General features: G+C 42.0%; 1 protein-coding gene across 1 annotated transcript in view; it reads right to left on the reverse strand.

The window, feature by feature from the left end:
* The window catches only part of LOC126474168 (uncharacterized), an 85,097-nt gene that overhangs the window by 24,207 nt on the left and 38,650 nt on the right, over window positions 1-22,240 (reverse strand). The window contains exon 4 of the mRNA XM_050101627.1: window positions 12,709-12,760. Coding sequence (XP_049957584.1) covers window positions 12,709-12,760 — 52 coding nt within the window. The remainder of the gene's footprint in view (window positions 1-12,708; window positions 12,761-22,240) is intronic.

Consider the following 22,240-nt stretch of genomic DNA (forward strand, 5'->3'; position numbering starts at 1 on the left):
TCTTCTTGTCTAAACTATTTATCGTCCACGTTTCACTTCCATACATGGCTACACTCCATACAAATACCTGATGTTTGAAATAATTTCCCGCATTGGAAATAATTCGTAGACTTGATAAATGATAGTCCGTTCCGTCTTTAGAGTTCCACTTTGGAGTGTAGATTTCATGTCACTACAAGGAGACAGCATCCTTCATAGGACCGTACCTAGTGAGCCACTGTAGTCCGTCAACCAACTCTCAGTTTGAGAGTATTGCTTTTTTTAAGATCTTCTCTTTAATGAATCAGCATATACATTCTGTCTCCGTCGAATTCCATGCTTTGTTGCAAGGCTGTTCGGCTCATCTTTCATTTTACACCTGGATTTGTTCTTGATTTCATATTTTAGTATTAATTTGTTTAATAAGTGGATGTCTGGACGGACGGTGGTTTTTTAACAACTTCTTTAACAGGGAGTCCTTCCACAATAATCCGGAAATTTCTGGTTGCAATTTCGTCTCCATTATTTCGTCTGAGAGTATTGCAATGTCATCTACACTCCTGGAAATTGAAATAAGAACACCGTGAATTCATTGTCCCAGGAAGGGGAAACTTTATTGACACATTCCTGGGGTCAGATACATCACATGATCACACTGACAGAACCACAGGCACATAGACACAGGCAACAGAGCATGCACAATGTCGGCTCTAGTACAGTGCATATCCACCTTTCGCAGCAATGCAGGCTGCTATTCTCCCATGGAGACGATCGTAGAGATGCTGGATGTAGTCCTGTGGAACGGCTTGCCATGCCATTTCCACCTGGCGCCTCAGTTGGACCAGCGTTCGTGCTGGACGTGCAGACCGCGTGAGACGACGCTTCATCCAGTCCCAAACATGCTCAATGGGGGACAGATCCGGAGATCTTGCTGGCCAGGGTAGTTGACTTACACCTTCTAGAGCACGTTGGGTGGCACGGGATACATGCGGACGTTCATTGTCCTGTTGGAACAGCAAGTTCCCTTGCCGGTCTAGGAATGGTAGAACGATGGGTTCGATGACGGTTTGGATGTACCGTGCACTATTCAGTGTCCCATCGACGATCACCAGTGGTGTACGGCCAGTGTAGGAGATCGCTCCCCACACCATGATGCCGGGTGTTGGCCCTGTGTGCCCCGGTCGTATGCAGTCCTGATTGTGGCGCTCACCTGCACGGCGCCAAACACGCATACGACCATCATTGGCACCAAGGCAGAAGCGACTCTCATCGCTGAAGACGACACGTCTCCATTCGTCCCTCCATTCACGCCTGTCGCGACACCACTGGAGGCGGGCTGCACGATGTTGGGGCGTGAGCGGAAGACGGCCTAACGGTGTGCGGGACCGTAGCCCAGCTTCATGGAGACGGTTGCGAATGGTCCTCGCCGATACCCCAGGAGCAACAGTGTCCCTAATTTGCTGGGAAGTGGCGGTGCGGTCCCCTACGGCACTGCGTAGGATCCTACGGTCTTGGCGTGCATCCGTGCGTCGCTGCGGTCCAGTCCCAGGTCGACGGGCACGTGCACCTTCCGCCGACCACTGGCGACAACATCGATGTACTGTGGAGACCTCACGCCCCACGTGTTGAGCAATTCGGCGGTACGTCCACCCGGCCTCCCGCATGTCCACTATACGCCCTCGCTCAAAGTCCGTCAACTGCACATACGGTTCACGTCCACGCTGTCGCGGCATGCTACCAGTGTTAAAGACTGCGATGGAGCTCTGTATGCCACGGCAAACTGGCTGACACTGACGGCGGCGGTGCACAAATGCTGCGCAGCTAGCGCCATTCGACGGCCAACACCGCGGTTCCTGGTGTGTCCGCTGTGCCGTGCGTGTGATCATTGCTTGTACAGCCCTCTCGCAGTGTCCGGAGCAAGTATGGTGGGTCTGACACACCGGTGTCAATGTGTTCTTTTTTCCATTTCCAGGAGTGTATTTCTTGCGCAAAGCAAATGGAAAGGTGGCCGACGATCACCATGTCACTGCCACCCGCCTACTTCTGTCTTGTTACTGTATGCGACACAAATAACGCAGAAGTGAGACTGATTACAAAAGCGACTCTGATGTAGTTTCCTCCAACAATGACAGAGACGATTTACTTGTGAAGCTGTGAGAAAACACAAACTGTATCGCCTCCTGTTGATTTTTGTTTCATACGAAATGTATTTTAAAGGTATAACTCTTATAGGATATACTAAAAATTTCAGTAAATAATTCCAACTAGGGTGCCTTTCGTCTTGTATAAAGCTGTCTAACGGTAAAAGTCGCATATGGATCGAATGAGGTGATCAGTAATGATACTGTGTTTATTGCCTCGAAGGTGGCAGAAACACTGGGGGATGTACTGTAAGACTGATGTAAACTAACGACGCTGATTTATAGTGCACATTGGACTGCAACTTCAACTTCCCTGTCCATTGCTATTAAGACGTAAACGCTTTGAGGTAGAAGTTGGCTTCATATATTTGCGGTGGATCATTTATCTATCGTCAAATGCTGAGATCATAATCACGGCTACGAGAGCAACAGCTGTTACTGTCAAAATCAGAAGAAAGGGATTGGGAAGTGGATATCTACCTGCAAATACTAAACTGCAGGTATACCACCACATTTACCTACACTTGCGATCTTGGACTGTCTTAACGAGATGATAGGGCTGACTCAACACCTCTTATCTACGCTGTTTCCATAAGCTCCCCTAATGAGGGACGAATACCAGACAGTTTCTTAGCAGAGTATGCTGATACAATAGCTCCATATTTAGCAATGATGTTCAATCGCTCACTCGTCGAAAGAACCGTGCCTAAAGGCCGGAAAGTAGCACAAGTCACACCAATACCCAGAAAGGAAATAGCAGTAATACGGTGAATGACAGACTCACATCACTAACCTCGATTTGCAGTAGGATTTTGGAACATATAGTGTGTGTGTACATTATGACTCATCTCAAAGAAAACGATTTATTGACAAACAGCCAACGCAGATAAAGAAAATTTCTTTCTTGTGGAACACTACTAGCTCTTTATTTTGACGAAGTAATGAATGCTTTTGACACCGTTATCCAAAAGCGACTTCATCGCGAGGAACGGGAGCAAAATATGGCGTTCCCCAAAAAACTGTTATAGGCCACCTGCTGCTCCTCATCACAAAAACGATTTGGGAGACAATCTGAGCAGCCACCTTACATTGTCTGTAGATGTGACTGTTATTTACGTCAAATAAAATAGTAAGTTGATCGAAAAAAATCGCAAAACGATTTAGATAAGATATCTGTATGGTGGGGAAAGTGGCAATTGATTTTAAATAATGAAAAGTGTGAAGTCATCTATACGAGCACTGAAATGAATCAGCTAAATTTCGGTCATACGATAAATCACAAAAATAAAAGGGCTGTCAGTTAAACTACATACTTAAGGATTACAATTAAGAATAACTTAAACTGGAACGATCACATAGACAACGCTGCGGGGAAAGCAAACCAGAGATCACAATTTACTGGCAGAACTCTTAGAAAATGCAACAGGTATAGTAAAGGCAATGCTTACACTACGATTATCCGTCCTCTTCTGGAGTATTACTGAGAAGTTTGGGATTCGTATCTGATAGGATGGACGGAGAACATGGAGAAAGTTCAAAGAAGGGCAGCTCGTTTTGTACTATCGCGAAATAGGGGAGAGAGTACACCGGATATGATACTTGAATTGGGCTGATAGTCACTAAAACATAGGCGTTTATAGTTGCGGCAAGATCTTTTCATGAAATTTCAATCAATAACTTTCTTCTCAGAGTGTGAAAATATTGTTTTTGGCACCCACCCACGGAGAGGGAAATGATCATCATAATCGCGTAAGTGAAATGAGAGTTCGCACGGAAAGATTTAAGTGTTCGTTTTCCCCATGCGCTGTTCGAGAGTGGAACACTAGACAAATAGCTTGAAGGTGGTCCGGTGAACCCACTGCCAGATACTTAATTGTGAATTGCAGAGTAATCATGTAAATGTAGGTAACTACGTCCCATATGCTTTATGTACATGTTGTTCGTCGTTGACAGATTCTGTGGTTAGACCCTAACATTTTGTTGACCATGTACAAGGGCCTCGTCTGCTCTGTCATCGATTATAAATGTTCCGTGTATCACAGCGCTGATGGACGTGCAGTTCATAAACCTGACATGATACAATTCCGATGCCTGCGCGTACGCCTTGGAACAAAGAGGTCGGCTCCGACAAACACCTTATTAGTAGAAATTGCTGAACCTCCATTGTATATTAGATGTTAGTACTTGGCAAGAAAATTTATTTAGCAAAAGTTATTAGCCCACTAATAATTATCCTTCCATATGAAATGAGAGATAATCTTCCACTCATAAAATCTACCTGAGAAAGGTACCAACTTTGCCTTCCACTATTGGCAGCTATGAAGTCCTATTTTGCTTTCCATTCCGATATCGGTTGAAAAATACCGATAATCACTATTGTTTTGGCACTATCATTTCCAGCTTCATCACTTACAGTTATCTGTACCAGTCGCACTTTGTTCAGGTGTACACTAATATCTCTATTCAAGAGACTTCAACAGTAAACTTGCGTTTGTTGTCCCTAAGCCGAAATATTTCAAGTAATTTCGTCTGGCTCGATACTGCTAAATTTTACATGGAAGCGATAGTGCTTCGAGAGGCTCACTAGTTTCCTTGTTACACGCGGTTCCAGAACCTGCTGATAGTGTCAGCGTGCAGTGCTGGGTAACCGCGCGGTCTTGGGCGTCTTGTCACGGTCCGCGCGGCTCCCCCCGTCAGAGGTTCGAGTCCTCCCTCGGGCATGGGTGTGTGTGTCGTCCTTAGCGTAAGTTTAAGTTAGATTAAGTAGTGTGTAAACTTATGGACCGATGACCTTTGGCAGTTTGGTCCCGTAAGACCTTACCACAAATTTCCAATTTAGTGTCAGCGTAATGCAATCTACTGAAAACCAAAAGCGGAGCAGTAAAATTAATATTGCCGTACTGGAAAGTATACGAGAATCATTTCTAAATTAATGAAGAGGTATGAGTGTCTCCTGTCTGTGGGCTCCCAGCTCAAGTAGAGTTGTTTCACAATGGAAAAAAGCAGCCAACTGAGCAGGAAATCAGTGTTTCTGAGAGCCCTACAATGAACGTCAGTCTACCACCATCATCCGATCACAAGTTACGGAAGCGAAAACTGTTTGAGGAAGAAAATGATAAAGATTGACGCCTTTCAACCTGCCATAGAGGTCAATATTACGAAGCGATCCAACCAGTAATTAGAAGCTCCCCCCCCCCCCCCCCCCCTCGGCATCGAACATTTAAGGCCGGCAGGAAGATGCTAACAGCCTTGGTACAAACCATAGTTCAACTCCTTATCACTTACATAGGGTAGGCATCACGCGTAAGAATTTCTGCGACAGTCAGACTAATGAAGAAGCGTGTTTAGAGTACATACTATTTATAGCAGATTCTTCGAAGCACAGTAAAACCGTTTACTGCAAAACCTTGTGAAATGGAAGGCAATCCTTCCAACAAGTGCTATTGTTTTATTGTACCATGAAAATCATCAAAGATACAAAGCCTCTGATCTCAAAACGTATGATTCTCAGTTTGTGTTGAATTCTCTGATTCCTTTGCTATATTGTACCTACATGGAATTTGCTCGTAATTTAAAAATCAGCTTTCAAACTGTTGCTGTTGTGATTGCGCTTTCTATACGATTTCACATTTGTCTCAAGCTGGCAGCAGTGTGCTTCAATAAACCCAAGCTAAATAAAAGAAATATAAGCAACTTAATGTTACGACGGCATCATTCGTTGCCGGGTCTACTAGACAGAATTCTGGGACCCTGACAAACAGCCAACAAGTAGACCGCAGTCCCAACAGTGTTGAATGTACCACACAGTGTAGGTACAAGGACTTATTGTCGGTTTCGACGAAACATAGGAAATATTCTACGTACGTAAGTAACGTGTCGACCAAGTGTAACCACTCCACAGGGTCCGACTTATGGCTTTAACTCGCGACAAAATTCAGCTATGCATGCAATCACTCTTAGACAAGATGATAAATTTTTTAATGTGTTACACTACTTTTTATTTCACATGACATACTTTTCGGGTTACAAGCTCGGTTCTCACGTTACGCTCCTGTCTTGAATGCGAAATCAATGTCATGTGAAATTATGATTTCAGAGTAGTACGAATTTGTATGTTTACATGAACAATTTTTTTAATGTTTTTTACTAAGATCTCAAATACATTTTTAATGTTTTTACTAATGCCTCAAATACAATCAACCAAAATGTACACATGCAGCCATTTGCAATACCTACAGCCGCCACAAAATCTGCAGTTTCAGAAAACAGAGTACCAGATTTTCAAAGCAGTTTATCTGTATCCCAAAGTGTGGAAGCGTGTGTAGTGGAGGACTCATTTACAACAGATTGTGCGACGTAAAAATTGAACCATAAAGATCGGAGGAATCTGTTTCTAACATACCTGTTCAGGTCTAGTTAAGGGATTCTCATCGCATATTTATTCTGTGAGAAAACGTCGGTACTTTCACATGAACATCGTGGAAACCAGTCAATTTGTAGGTGGTTGTGTTCTAAGGTATCGTGTTTCAAACGCATACGGAGCTCCATACATCGCTGGAGAACGTCTGTTAAGCCTCAGAATTAGTGAGATGAGACGCTGCAACCAGTTGAACGTTTCCACAAGTGCAGCTGGCTTCAACTTCTCTTCATCAGTGATGAAGGCTGACAACTCGCCCCTGCTCTAATTGTGATTTTTTATTTCCGGAAATATCCACAACGAGGACTGAACAGTAGCCTCTTTAGATGTAAATCGTGTAGATATAGCTAGTCTGCGTTGCATTGAAGAGGCGTTCTACAGCCTCTCCACCACTACCAAGCACTCTTTCACAACTAAGCAGTGTTTTTCCTCTTGCGTCACGTCATACTGTGTGCGTCATATCGCTGTAGAGAAAGAAAACCGACTGGGGTCACAATATCCTTTATTGAGTGTGTTCTTTTTCTTATGTAGATTATCATGTCTTGTTACTTATTTGTAAACGTGTATCTTCTGTTAGAGTGCTTATTTTAACACACTTTTTGGATAACGTTTTAGAGGTATATCTTGCTCCTAAATTTATCTAGTTGCGTTGTCCTTCAACAACCAGTTCAGAAAATTCTCTCTTCTTTCTGGATTATGCCTAAAGTTTGCATATTAGAGTAGGTATTTATTTCATCACTGATGTTATCTTGATAGTATCACTTTAGGTCAGTCTGATTACGACTGAATAAAATGAATTTTTCGTGCGATATGTGTATGCCTTTATTATTTCAAAGGCATCATCAGTATCAAATTTCATAATGATGCTCTACTTGTGTTCCATTCCCGGTTGTAGAGCTGTTCCTCTGCTTACTACCATTCGAAATTTCATTTCTACAGCACTAGTAAATCAACATCCATCTACTTTATTTATTGTTTTGGATCAGAAACCGGAACAATAACACATGTAGAATATCATTTACGAAATTTGCAGCAGATGTTGCTTTTCAAATAATAAAGGCGAAACGCATGTAGCACCAGAAATTACTTTAATTATACGTAATTAGATGGAACTGAACTGATAATTATCCAGATAGTACTACACGCAATTGAGAGCGACAGTACAACTGAAGTTAAAAATTTAATCGCTAACGTTTCTACAAGCCAATACAGAATAGGGATATCATTAGATAGCTGTTAAATTTATTACATGCGAAACAGAAATATCACTCGTAAAAGATGGATGTTCTGTGACACCCACCGAAATTTAAAAAGATTTCATTTGCATCAAGGTATTTTATTAGACATCCTTTTGATTTCCTCTCATTTTAACCAGACTTTACAATTTACTGTAAGTGGCTTCTTATTGCTATCTTGTAACGTTACCACGTACGTTCTTCATCGGGAAAAGGCCTCGCAAATAGGTTTTGGAAATTTTAGTTAATATTTAAACGAATATTATCTTATTAGATCGCAGCAGTCATAATGTGTGGAACGTGAATTCCACATAACACATTCATCAAGTATTTATTTGAGCTACAGTGACATTAAAGATACATAACACAATCAGTCCCTTTCTATAGAGTTCGTTTATTTCAAACCTGTCTCCTTAGCCGAGGAACTTCACTGTAGTACGATATCAGTCGATGAGGCAGTAGCTGCTTCGAATATTAATCACGGAACAAATTTTCATCCCAAGGGGATGAAGAGTGATTTACAGCTCAAGATTATTAGCCCGCGTTGGATACCAAACCACTCCTTAGTGTCTTCTAGAGTAAGCTTTTGGGACACTGTTGATAGCGAATCAGCGATCCAATTTGGTGCAGCATCGGAGACCAATTTGGTGCTATTTAAGATGATCATGTCGCTTGACGAAACCAGGTTTCGTCCTATAGTATCCTTTCATTTCATTCCCATATAACAACACGAACGTAGTAGTAAAGTCCATACCCATTAGTCATCGACAACCACAACCACAACCTTATTGTTCCAATATGTGTATCGGAAGGTGTAGTAAGTATAGCTCCATAATGACCTAGAGGAGACCAGTTGTGTATTCTACCCAACGCTCGCTGGATATTTATAGGATGGTTACAATTAAGCTTTCGCTACTTGAGAGGGCCCCCAGGAAAAATGAGTGAGCCTAGTACAAATGGTTCAAATGGCTCTAAGCACTGTGGGACTTAATATCTGAGGTCATCAGTCCCCTAGAACTTAGAACTACTTAAACCTAACTAACCTAAGGACATCACACACATTCATGCCCGAGGCAGGATTCGAACCTGCGACCGTAGCGGTCGCGCGGTTCCAGACAGTAGCGCCTAGAACCGCTCGGCCACACCGGCCGGTCAGCCTACGACAATTAAACTTTATGGGAACATTTTTATTGACATGGAGAAGAGAAATAAGGAATAAACCGTTTAAAGAAACACATCTAAATTTCAACAGGGGATTGTAACGTTTGTTAATTGCTTACCACGTTTACGTTCCAGGTAACAGACTTCGCTCAATGTGACGACCATTTACACACACGACAGCCTGCACTACTGCTGCCCGGAACGTCTCAGGTGAAATGTTGGCTACCTCTCCTCTGTGCTCATCGTCAGCCTAGTGTCCAGATGTCTCAGCCATGGCGACAGTAACTTCTTCAACAACTTGTGGCAAAATTGGCCACTGGCCTCCCCCACGAGCAATTCCAAATTCGCCAGTTAATTAGAACTTCCGAATAACGTTCTTCAGCCCCAATACGTAAAGAGAACCTCTCCATACTCCTTTAGTGCGCCTATACTCAGGAGGAGCAGCAGACGCTGTTGTTTTGATAAAACAGCTTTACAAGTAAGGCCCTGCCCTCCTTGTCCATGTTGACCGTCGGCAACTGCAATGGAAACTGATGCTTGTGTTTCATCCCTGTGTCGTCGTACTAGTATCGGCACCTAACGACAAATCTTAACACCAACACTACTAACAACGCAAATCCTGCAGCACACATTCCTATGAAGCTGGGTACCCATTGTGTAAAGCGTTTTCCTTATACCCTTGTTTAAGAAGTGAAAGTTTAATTACAACCATCCTGTAGGTCTCAGTTGACTCCATTACAGTTTTATTGTAGCTGAGAACCGATTCTAAAGTTACACAGCCAGACATTACTCTAACAGAAATACACTTTCTATGTCTAGAACGAATGCTGCGAGAAAACTTAATCCTCTCTTAAAATGTGTTTCATTTATGAAGCGCGTTTGAACGGTACTACTGTTTCTGCATCAATAAAATTTGGCGTTTCTTGTCTATTACAAATGACTGCTGCAGCTCTGCAACAGCAACTAAAATTTTAAAGTGAAATGCCACTCAGGATTTTGTCTTGTGCAAAATTTGTTCCACGAATTAATTCACTTTAAATGTTGAAGCACTTCACCAGACAAACAAAATCCATACAAAGAAAACGTTGCAAAATGTGCAGATCCACTGGTATTTTATCGAAATCAGAAGACAGCTTCCTAAGCATAGAACTTCAAAGCAAATTAATAAATTTCTCCAGATTCTTTGATACTGTTGTGAAATAAAAAATAAATTAAAACAATAATGATAGAAAAAAGTAGACATGTATGTGCTACATAGTAAATAATGTTTATTTTTTATGTTGTTACTGAAGTGTACCTTTTCCGTGAAAGTAATAATTATGCTTTATGGCGAATTTTAACATTATTTTTCCCTGTCTTTCTTGTTATGGTTTTCTGTGAGCGATGATGGCCAGAAGTGACTTTCTGCATATTATTTACACAAAAGAAATATGCTTTTACATTGCTAGAACCTATCGGACAAGTAACTATATATTAGTGAAATTACGAGGTCAATGCTACATTTCACGCACAGTAATATCATTAAGACGTAAGATATAAAAACAGCTGAGAATGGGAATTACTTCCTATAACGCATAGCACACAAGACAAACTAGATAAGTAATAAACTTGACTGCCAGCAGTGTATGTTATTTTGATATCGGCAACACGTTAGTGTTAAGAAAACAATATGTCTAATTCAACACTACTCGCATTTATTGTTGTTCTAGGTACCTTTCAGTACTTAATTATGAAACAATACAAGTGCCACCGCCAGTGAGGCGTTCTTCTGTTGTTAGCCACGATGAGAAATTTCGCTGTTATTTGAAACTCAATGGACCAAACACAATTTTCATCGACTTACAATATTTAATAAGTGTGTCACTGAACAGTTAATCATATTGATAGCTAATCTGCATACTGGAAGTGTCCATAAACGAACAGGATACGTAAAACGCAATATGTGCGTGCTTATAGCACTATGAACATTTGAAAACAATGTACAGTAATACTCAAAGACATTACTTAAGGGTGTTAAACATAATCGATACTTTGTGTTCCCCAATATTTACTTTTCAGCTTTCCGGTAAACAGTTTCAATTTTTTTCTTAACGTATCTACCTAAGTTGTTTGTAAAAATAGTGCTTTAAGTTGGTTCGTAACATTTAACATATTCTGAATTAACGTAACGTTCTATTTACAGATATTTACAACAGATCCAATTAGTAGCATCTTATACTACCAAACATGCAACAAAGGCAACACACACACAAAGATACAGTTTGTTTAAACAAAACAGAGTAAGAGTAGAGGGGAAAAGGGCGTATCCTCCTAATTTACAACAGCCTCTTATCGTCCACGAATGTACAAAAATATTCACTGGGCGAAAATCATGCACGTGTTCGTTGGAAGAAAAATACGCAAGTGAAGGACACAGGGAGAGTGAAGTAGTGTTTTGATACTTGGTTAATAAATGTATGTATTTATCTATGACGTCCACACCCAGCCGTCAGGTTTCGCTACTATTCGTGATACGCACTGTATGATAATCTTGCAGTTGAGCAGCCCTGGCGCCCCTCTCCGCTTATCGCTCCAAGCGGCCGCTATTAATTAAGATACATTCTGTATGGAAATCTTACAGTCGTAGCGCCAGACGACGATATATGTCGCGTGTACCTTAAGTCGACTCTTGAGTCAGTGTAACGAGCATAGTTGTCAATACAGGGATAGTGTCATACTACAAAATCTGATCCTATGAGATGCGAAGATGTTTTTAGGACTCCGAATGTATTTGACATGGGTGGGCAATGCGTGGTCTACTCTAGGCGACTCTAGAAATGCTTACATGTGTTGGCCTAAAATGGTTCATGAATTATTGTATTGCATTATAACAATGTCTTTAGCAACACGTTTGCACATTTTGGAAGAACTAGCGTCGGTGTTCAGACAATCTTTTCAAATATGAAAGTAATAACTGACCATGAGCTGCAGCCGTGTATTTGAGTTGTAAGGTTGTGTTTAGTGAGGTACCATTAACAGTGACTTCACTGTAGTTCAAGCTTTACATGATTTATCAACGAACGGCCAGGTTTGTCAGGCGAACTATTCATGTTCATCTCTCCAACTTACAACCTATCTAACGTTTCTGTAAAGTGACATCTTAACCTTGGTGAGATTGTTTACAAGAAGTCGGAAAAATGATCACTTAAGTCACATAGGACGCGATTGGGGAAAGTTTGATAGTGTTTAATGTCGAAAGAATGACGACGTCCGTTGTTTCATTTTTTTTATTAAATTAGATTTAATGTAATTTTTTCTATACAAGTCTCATATTTGAGTACGGTCATCATTTGGCAAGACATGTTACTGCATTAATACAGACTTTCAGGGAATTTTGGGAAGTTACGTAGAAAACGTTTCACGATTGTTGTAATGGTTGGCCGAAGACTAATATTGAACACTTTCGGTTAATGTCGCAGGTACAATCTTCAAGGTGTTGACATAAAAGTTTAGGTAGCTAGAAGACCCAACATACGTAATATTTTATTTGAAACAGACATTCATGTTCCGCAGAGAGCTGTCGATTTCTCAAAACTATGCTGCATATAATGACCAGTGGGAGTATTGTCCGTTGTGTGAAAGGAAATTATGAGAGCTACTACTAAGTGTTGTATACTGCAGTAAAGTGGAAAACAATCATTCAGGAACAGAAAGCCCAATTCCCATGCGGAGGGATAGGAACGAAGAGCGTGCTTTTCACTTGTCATGACCACAGATCCCAGGCCTGGCTACTTGCCCTGTTTATTGTTCAGCATCTGGTTCACGGCTTTCAGCACCGATGTCGGGATCTGGAAGAAAACAAAAGGAGTCAATGAGAGGCAATGCTATGATAGCGCACAGGCGAACGGGGCAAAAGAGGAACCTCGTTTGGCAGCTTAAAGTGAAACTAGTTTATTGTAAATTGATCTTAACGCACACACACACACACACAAATGTCAGAGCGAGCGCGTGTATCTACCGGGTGATCAAAAAGTCAGTATAAATTTGAAAACTTAATAATCCACGGAATAATGTAGATAGAGAAGTAAAAATTGACACACATGCTTGGAATGACATGTGGTTTTATTTTAACCAAAAAAAAGCAAAGTTCACAAAATGTCCGACAGATGGCACTGGACAGCAAAACGTCAGAGAAAGGAGCTGTAATGAGAGAGAGAATCAGATGCGCCAGCAGTCGCAGCATGTTGACGTTACCTGAAAAGGCGCTTTTAGTGAAGCTGTATTGTCAGAATGGGGAATGTGCTAATTGAGTGTTACTGTCCTATCGCCATAGGAAGGGGATTCGAACGGGTAAAGGTCCGTTGACAAATGCAGCTGTAGCGAGAATGATTTCGAAGTGCGAAGCCACGGGTTGTTTAGACGATAGACCCCATAGTGGCCGACCGAGCACAAGGCGTAATGCTGCTGAGACAGTTCAGGAAGAAATGGAGACTGTAGCGGATTCGTTTATGCACGGGGAAGTCAGCGCTCGTGCAGTCACACGTCACACCGACATTCCATACACTACTGTTTGGTCGGCACTTAGGCGTACCCTCCGATGCTATCCGTACAAAATCCATCGGCATCGTGAACTGTTACCTGGCGATTTAGTGAAGCGGAGGGCATTTGCGGCGTGGGCGTTTCAAAAGATGGAGGAAGATGACGATTGGTTGAGTAACGTGTTGTGGACCGACGAAGCTCGTTTCACGCTCCGAGGGTCTGTCAACGCCCACAATTGCATAATTTGGGCTACCGAAAATCCTAGAACTGTCGTGGAAACTCCATTGCACGACGAGAAAGCCACGGTATGGGTTGGATTTACCACATCTACCGTTATCGGGCCTTTTTTCTTCGAGGAAATGCGTGATTCTGGTTTTGTAACTGCTACCGTGACGGGTGAAAGGTACGCCGATATGTTACAGAATCGCATCATCCCCAGCCTGGCTGATAAACACCTGCTGGAACGTACGATGTTTATGCAGGATGGCGCTCCACCACATATTGCTAGACGCGTGAAAGATCTCTTGTGCGCGTCGTTTGGTGATGATCGTGTGCTTAGCCGCCACTTTCGTCATGCTTGGCCTCCCAGGTCCCCAGACCTCAGTCCGTGCGATTATTGGCTTTGGGGTTACCTGAAGTCGCAAGTGTATCGTGATCGACCGGCATCTCTAGGGATGCTGAAAGACAACATCCGAAGCCAATGCCTCACCATAACTCCGGACATGCTTTACAGTGCTGTTCACAACATTATTCCTCGACTACAGCTATTGTTGAGGAATGATGGTGGACATATTGAGCATTTCCTGTGAAGAACATCATCTTTGCTTTGTCTTACTTTGTTATCATAATTATTGCTATTCTGATTAGATGAAGCACCATCTGTCGGACATTTTTTGAACTTTTGTATTTTTTTCGGTGATAATAAAACCCCATGTCATTCCAAGCCTGTGTGTCATTTTGTACCTCTCTATCTACATTATTCCGTGATTTATTCAGTTTTCAAATGTATACTGACTTTTTGATCACCCAGTATACAAGCTCGCGCTGACGCTGATGTTTTTAATTTTTAAACGTAGTAACCTTCAACTGAAGTCAAATGACACTTAACAATGTTTGCAGTGATTATGCTAGCAATTTGAGTTCATACTGGCACTACTCGCTCATCAAGGTTGGAACATTTTTGTGACTAAACTGTCATTTCAACAACGTGCAAACAAACAATACGTTGGTGATATTCCTGTCATATTACAGCTCCTCTGCTGTTGTGGTAGCGTTTTGGCAATTTACCTCATGTTACACGCTTTTGAAATAGTTTATTGAGGTCAAGAATACTGTGATCTCATACACCGGGTGCTTTCCCTATTTAACACGTTTTAACACGGAAACTAATTACTGTATGAGTACCAAACATGGTAGCATTAATGTCCAGAGTTGGGATAATGTTTTCAATGCGTCACAGCGCCACCACCCAGTTCCACCTATGGCCACCAGGTGCCGTGATCAGTCAACGTGAACCATACTCTCTCACATCTGACCAGTCGCAGTGCACTTGTTGACGTGTGAACATGAGCTTGGATAAAAGGAGCACGGCATTATTGGTAAAGCTCTGTTATCAAAACAACAGTAATGCTGCACCTGCACTTCGATAATATCTCCGGCTGAAAGGATTCCGAAAGGGCCCTCTTCTCCACCTGCGGTGCGGAGCATGATGAACTCCAGGAAGAGGCCGAAGACCGGCTGCACCTCAGGTGGTCGATGAAATCGCTGTTGCTATGGCAGACAACGCTGTGCGTAATTCCCTATCGTCAGACAGTGAGCGTGCTGTATCGCGACAGTTGAACATCCCGTGGTACACTGTACAGAAGGTGGTTCGAACCATTCTCAAATGCTACCGTACAAGAGCCATATGCTTGCACCACAGGACGCACTACGACATGTTGGCTTCGTTCTCCACTTTCTCGCAAGGGTTGAGGGGGCTGGCCGTGGACCATCCTATGGACAGACGAAGCTCATGTTTCTCTGACGGGAAAAGTGAACACACAGAACTACCGAGTCTGGGCATCTTCACGTCAAGTCATTGTGCTTGAAGTTCCTCCTGTGGTGAACGTGTCACCATACGATGTGGCTTCAGGGCTACGTTCATTATTGGCCCATTCTTTTTTGAACAGGTTGGCCCTCAAGGATCAAAGACGTGCAGTGTGACTGTCCAACATTACTGGGATATGCTTTGACAGCATGTCATACCCGCCCTGAAGCGCAGCATATCAAAAGAGGTAGCAGCATACCAACGGACATGCTTCATTCTGTTGTGCAGAATGCAATCCAGCGCTTTCAGTATCCTCTGGTCACTGACGGGAGCCATATTAAAACCCTCTTGTAGCAGTACTGGAACCGGTATGTAATGGTATGATGTACCGTAACAGCACATTAAAAGTGTTTCAATTGAAGTGATTCTACATTATTTCTCTTCCCCATGAACTTGAAATTAACGCTACCATGTTTGGTCCTCGTACGGTAATTGGTTTCCACGTTGTAACTTGTTAAATAGTGAAAGTTTAATTATAACCACACGGTGTTTGAGTTACAAGCACACTGCACAAAAAAAAAAAAAAAAAAAAAATCTCCAGGAGATATACATGACGCTAACACCGTCTAGCACTGTCTGTAGCATATATAACGGCTTAAATTGGGCGAGTAAGGGACTCCACTTTCTTCACATACGCCATACACAACCATTCATTGACGATTACATTTCGCAGAACTATGAAATTGCGGGAATATTTATTGGTATGTGTCACCCACTGTGCCAGATAGTACCCGAGATTTTCCATGGCATTAAGATCGGGTGGTCTGGCGGGCCAGTCGAGTGATCGTGAAATCAATGACGTACCTGTACAGTTCTAGGAACACAGATGTTATCTTGGAACTCGAAAGTGCAACCAGCATACTCATCACGAAGATGTATATGAATGGGCAACTTTTAGTCACAGAGAATGTTGAAATAAACATCCCGGTTCGTGTTCATGGTAACCTGAATGAGTGGGCACAAGTCATGATGTGAGAACACCACTGTACCCTTCAAATCCTGTGGACTAGACGACTCGCGACACGTCTGACTACACTACCCGCTCCCAGTAAGCTGCTGTATGTATCTGTGTTGCTTCTTGACCCACTTAAGACGTGCAGTTCATACGCTCAAATGGTTCAAATGGCTCTGAGCACTATGGGACTTAACTAAACTAAGGACATCACACACATCCATGCCCCAGGCAGGATTCGAACCTGCGAGCGTAGCGGTCGCGCGGTTCCAGACTGTAGCGCATAGAACCGCTCCGCCACTCCGGCAGGCTCATATGCTCCTATGGGCAATTGCTTTTTGAGGGCTACTCCACTATTTAAGTTTATTGCATGCAGTTTGCTTCTCAGTTTTCTTTCGAAAATTGGATGAGATGGACCAGAATTTACAGACAACAGAAATTCCCATTGGACTAAAGCCGATTGTCACTGACATGGTTTGAAACCCGTCCACGGTCGCTATCAGCTAGCATCTTTTTACGACCACTGCTCTTACGCCGTGATACATGGTCTCGAGTGGTAAACCATTCATTGTAAACACGTTGGACAGCCGATGTTGATACACCAACAAATCGAGCAACTCCATTCTCGGTGTGTCGTATGGAAACGTCGGAATACAGTAGCCCCTTTCCGCCATTCTGTTACTTTTACGCTGATAATCGAAATCATTATGACTGCCCACCGCAACGGTGGACGCCGCCTGGAGGCAAAAGTATACTAGCTGGGCAGACACGGACAGGGGATCACCATAGCGAAGATATAGCCTGCAAATGGGGAAATCTATTGAGATAAGCGAGTTTGACAAAGGGCAGAATATTATTATTACGCAAAGCCTGTGAACGAGCCTCTCGGAAACAGCGAAGCTCGTCGAATGTTCACGTGCTACTGTCGTGAGCACCTACGGAAAGAGGTAGAATGACTGCACTGGGTGCTAAATGATTGGACGTTCACGATTCTTCACAAGACGTGGGTTTCGGAGGCTTGTCTGCTGTGTTAAGTAGGATAGATGGTATTCTGAGGCATCTCTGCCAAAAGACACAATGCTGGTGCGCGAAATTCTAATACGCTTGCATGGGACATGCGGTAGTCATCGAAGACAAGCTGACAGCAGGGTAACCACCTGCATCCCTTCATCCTTGATATCTTCCCCGACGGCGATGTCATCGTTCAGCAGTATAACTGTCCGTCTCTCAGAGCCGGAACCGTGCTACAGTGATTTGAGGAGCATTGTAGTGATGCTGGTGTCTCGTCGACGAAATTCGCCTGATGTAAATCCTTTGGAACCCATCTGGGTCGCCGGCTGGAGTGGCCGTGCGGTTCTAGGCGCTACCGTCTGGAGCCGAGCTACCGCTACGGTCGCAGGTTCGAATCCTGCCTCGGGCATGGATGTGTGTGATGTCCTTAGGTTAGTTAGGTTTAGTTAGTTCTAAGTTCTAGGCGACTGATGATCTCAGAAGTTAAGTCGCATAGTGCTCAGAGCCATTTGAACCATTTGAACCATTTGAACCATGTGGGTCGCTAACGGTCACGATCACCCCGTACGTAAACCAGTGGCCCGTTATGATGCGAATTACATGAACTGTGGGTAGACATCTAATGCCATCTACCTAAACAAACCTACCAACAAACTGTCGCATCCATGATACACTTTACGCGAGAGGTTGCCTTAACCGCTTTGGTTATCCATGCACGACTCACGGCCAGACCAAAACTTCCATATGTCGTCGTTACGACGTCATAACCTACACTCGTACATACGTTATGTAATTACCATACACAGGAGAGCATTTTAACTGAGTCGCTGCCTGGTATCGGTGGATAAATACGATACTGCGGTGCATACGGTGTTCCTACGTTCCCAGACAACACTATGAATGAAGTCGCACTATTTATTGGTGTATCAACATAGGTTGTTCAACGTGTATACAGGGATTGGTATATCGCTCGCGGCAGTGTAACACTGGGTAAGAACAGTATGAATGTCCGAAGGAACATTGCATCGTTCTTTTTAACAACACAGGCACTATAATATTGTAATATTTTATCCCGTGAACCTAGATCTTAATGCGCAGATCTTACAAATTAAATTTCAAGGCCCAATGAGAAATACGTTGATAGTACTATTCGCGTAATACTACAAGTTCTTTGCTGTTATGATCTTTTTCGGTAAGTAACTCATTCTTGCATCCACTAGTGTGAATTTCTTTATGAACGTCAAGAATATTGCTTTTATATATATTTGGGTCACAGTATAAAGAGTTGTCGACATCGTGATTATCACTGACTAAGTGACACTTGGGTCATCTTATAAAATTATCACCATAAACTTTATTTGTTTGTTATTTATCTCATCTCTCCCTAAAAAAACTTCATACTTGTTTACAAAACCAATTATTATCAGAGGTTACATAATTCTCCGAAAATTTTCGCGGAAAATTTGCTATAGCGTCTTAAGGTCAATGGTTATTAATGATACTGCGATGACAACCATTTAATGTTTTACTTGATTTCCCTATGATGTACTACGAATACATTCTTCGTGATTGTTGTGTAATAGATGATAACAGGGAAACGGTAATACATAACTGAAAATTGAAGTATCATGAAGGAATCATACATTTAAAGCAGATACTGCAAGTGAGTGACACACCATTCTGAAACAGAATATCAACAGGAAAACATTAGTATTTTATTAATAAACATTGTGAACTGAGGATCATTGACATACAAATATACTGTCTTAGCCGAAGCAACTTGTAGTCAACAGTTCGAGTCTCGGAACGTCGGAGTTACTTCTTTCAAAATAAGGTTCTATAAATCATATCGGCAAGATGAACACAACATATTTACTCAAATTCCGGGGACTGAGGTATGTATGTGGTTTCATTAGTATCAGCAGTGGTCCAAACAACTACAAGTGCACACTCACGGAAACTACCTGTGGTGTTATGCAGTATTACGTTAGCTCTCGGGATCTAATTTTCTTACGTCATTTCGTTCCTCGTACTTTCCCCTTCTTGTTAGCCGTTCTGTGAGAAGTTACAGGACTTACGGGTGTGTTTGTGAGCATCGTTCGCAGGAATGCGGTAGGTTGCTGGGAGATGTAGCGACTTAACACGCTTTGCCGTCGTGATTGATAATGACTTGAAACACTATTTTAGAATTTATAAAGACTAGTTCAAGATTTGAAATAAAAAAGCTCTAGGTGCAATAATAATAAGGAATTTTGAATTTTTTGTGTAATACGATCCACATGCCAAGCCCAATAACGCATAAAAGCTCAAAGTGGCACGAATGAAAATGTTGTACCAAATGCAATCGACAGATGGCACGTGGTTTAGCAGCCACTGCTGTAAAAGTATGTAAGGCTTCATGTTCCGTGCGATTACTCCTCAGTGTTAAACTGGCGAAGGCAGCAGATGTTTGTAACAGTTTGAGTGAAAAGAAACGGCGAATTAAAGGAGAAGGTTGTGTGGCAACAATGAGGAGAAAATTGAAAACTGGAAGAAATGAATACGTAAGTTCAAATAATAAAGGTATTCTTGCGAAAGTTCATCCAGCACAGGACGTAAGTCTCATTACTGATCGCTAACCTAAACCATAACTGAACAGACTGTTTATTTTTGAGTTACCAAATGCATTGTTCCACAAGATTTCGAGGGTGCGATACAGAAATCAAGATAAATAAAGCCACTTAGCGTCAGTACCATGAATGCATCTGACTTCTTAGATATCAAGTAAGCAGCAGATTGTAATATAAGCAAAGCAAATCTAAACATATCCAATGTGCAGTGACTATGGTTAGATAGACACAGGCCTCGTGTAGTAAACAGCAGGAGAAGCTTAAATGAAATTGATGCCTGGGAAGGTATCCCTATTTTGAGAAAAGTGGTAGAGTATAGGAAATCAGGAAAATTCAGCTACCTGCCCTGGATGTCTGTGAAGGAAAGGAAGAGAGATTTGATGGAAATGTTGCAGTACCTCACAAATAATGACTACATGGAGTTTTACGAAAGTAGAGTAATGGTTTACTATGTTTCAGCTGAAGTATGGCATTTAGAGCTTTTCATTGCATTTCCACGTTCAGCAAATTTTTCGTACTATTACAACACAACATTGTCATTTGCTTTTCTCATGATGACAGAGTGAAACTTTTCGACATGACACAAATTTGGTCGTGGTATCAGTGTGCCTTTTTTATTTTTGTTGTATTGGTACATGATGGGGAATAACAAAAATCAATTGTTCTATTCGAACGCGCTGTATTTATATTGTTGTAGGTGATCTGCGTGGAGGACGGTGAGCCAAAGACGGCAACCACAGATGACAAGATCAATAAAGTACACATTTTGGTACTAGACGATTGGCGGTTGAAATGGATGACATACTAGCTGACAGCACAGTCGTATCAGGATACAGACAATGATGGATTGTACACGAATATCTCAGCAATTTAAACCCTTTGATAAGGATTCAATTAACGTAGCCCTAGGACACTAAATGGGGAAAATGTTACATTGTTGCTATAACACTGTAAATTTTACTACTCCATATTTTATTCAAGGAAAGACATAATTTACAGTTTTACGCGCTAGTTAATTACAAGGCCTCCAGTGGATGTGACCTACAATGTAAGTGCAATAACAGATTGGCGGGAACCGTGAACTGGTACGAGCTGCAATCGTAAATTTTACGAGGGTTTAGTAATCTAGAGTTGATACTCCGGTTTTTTGACAGTATTTCAAGTACATCACTGTAAGCCAAGAGCGGAACAAAATTCAAGGCAGCGAAGACCGTAATGAAATGCCAAAAGACCTGCAGAGAATCGGCGATAAGTGCAGGGACAGACAGTTGTCGGTGATAATAAATAAATGTAACGTATTTCGCAAAATTTGGCCAAGATATCCATTACACTTCAAATTAGCTATTGGCGATTATTCACTGGAAACCAAATAGCTAGTAATACCGACCGAATATGCTCAGCTCTTCTTGGCACATCAAACTAGTTGTAGGAAAAACAGATGCAAGGCTAAGATACTATGGAAGGCTGTTAAGGAAATGCAGTTGATCCACAAGAAAGACCACATAACGTAGTTGTAGGCTATGGTCTAAGATTCATAAGGAAATTCAGTTCATCCATGAAAGAAATGGTTTACAAAACCCTTATTATAGTGATTCTTGAGTAAGGATCATTATTCCTGAACCTGCGTCAGGCTGTATTAATAGAATATAATTGGTTATCGAAAGAGTTTAATAGAGATCCTCAACCAATACCAGTGGCAGATGGTAGAAGATGAGCGCGAATCTCGCAGAATTTTACCGTTGAAGGTCTAAGTTCGTACGTCCAAAGAATAGTTGAGCAACATGCTACTTCCCGTCACATATGTCTCGTAAAAAAACCACAGCGAGAGACTCAGGGAATTTAGAGCTCATACGGAGGATTACCGCTGCGCCATTCGCAACTGTAAAAGAGATCATGGGGGAAATGTAGTGGTATCACAAGTGTCATCAAACGTAAACCATAAGGTGCAATAACTTGTGCAGAGTAAATGCAGATGTAAATGTGGAAAGAAAGAAAAGGGCAAAGTCGATATTAATGTTCCGAAAAGTTATGACCAGTATTTCCTGTAAATTAGAAAGATTCTTCAAACTGATTGTCTCCCAAAAGCAGCTATAGAAAGCACCAAAATTTCCTGTACCAATAGATTAAATTA

The sequence above is a fragment of the Schistocerca serialis genome, chromosome 4 (genome assembly GCF_023864345.2).
Source record: "Schistocerca serialis cubense isolate TAMUIC-IGC-003099 chromosome 4, iqSchSeri2.2, whole genome shotgun sequence".
In the NCBI taxonomy this organism is placed as follows: domain Eukaryota; kingdom Metazoa; phylum Arthropoda; class Insecta; order Orthoptera; family Acrididae; genus Schistocerca; species Schistocerca serialis.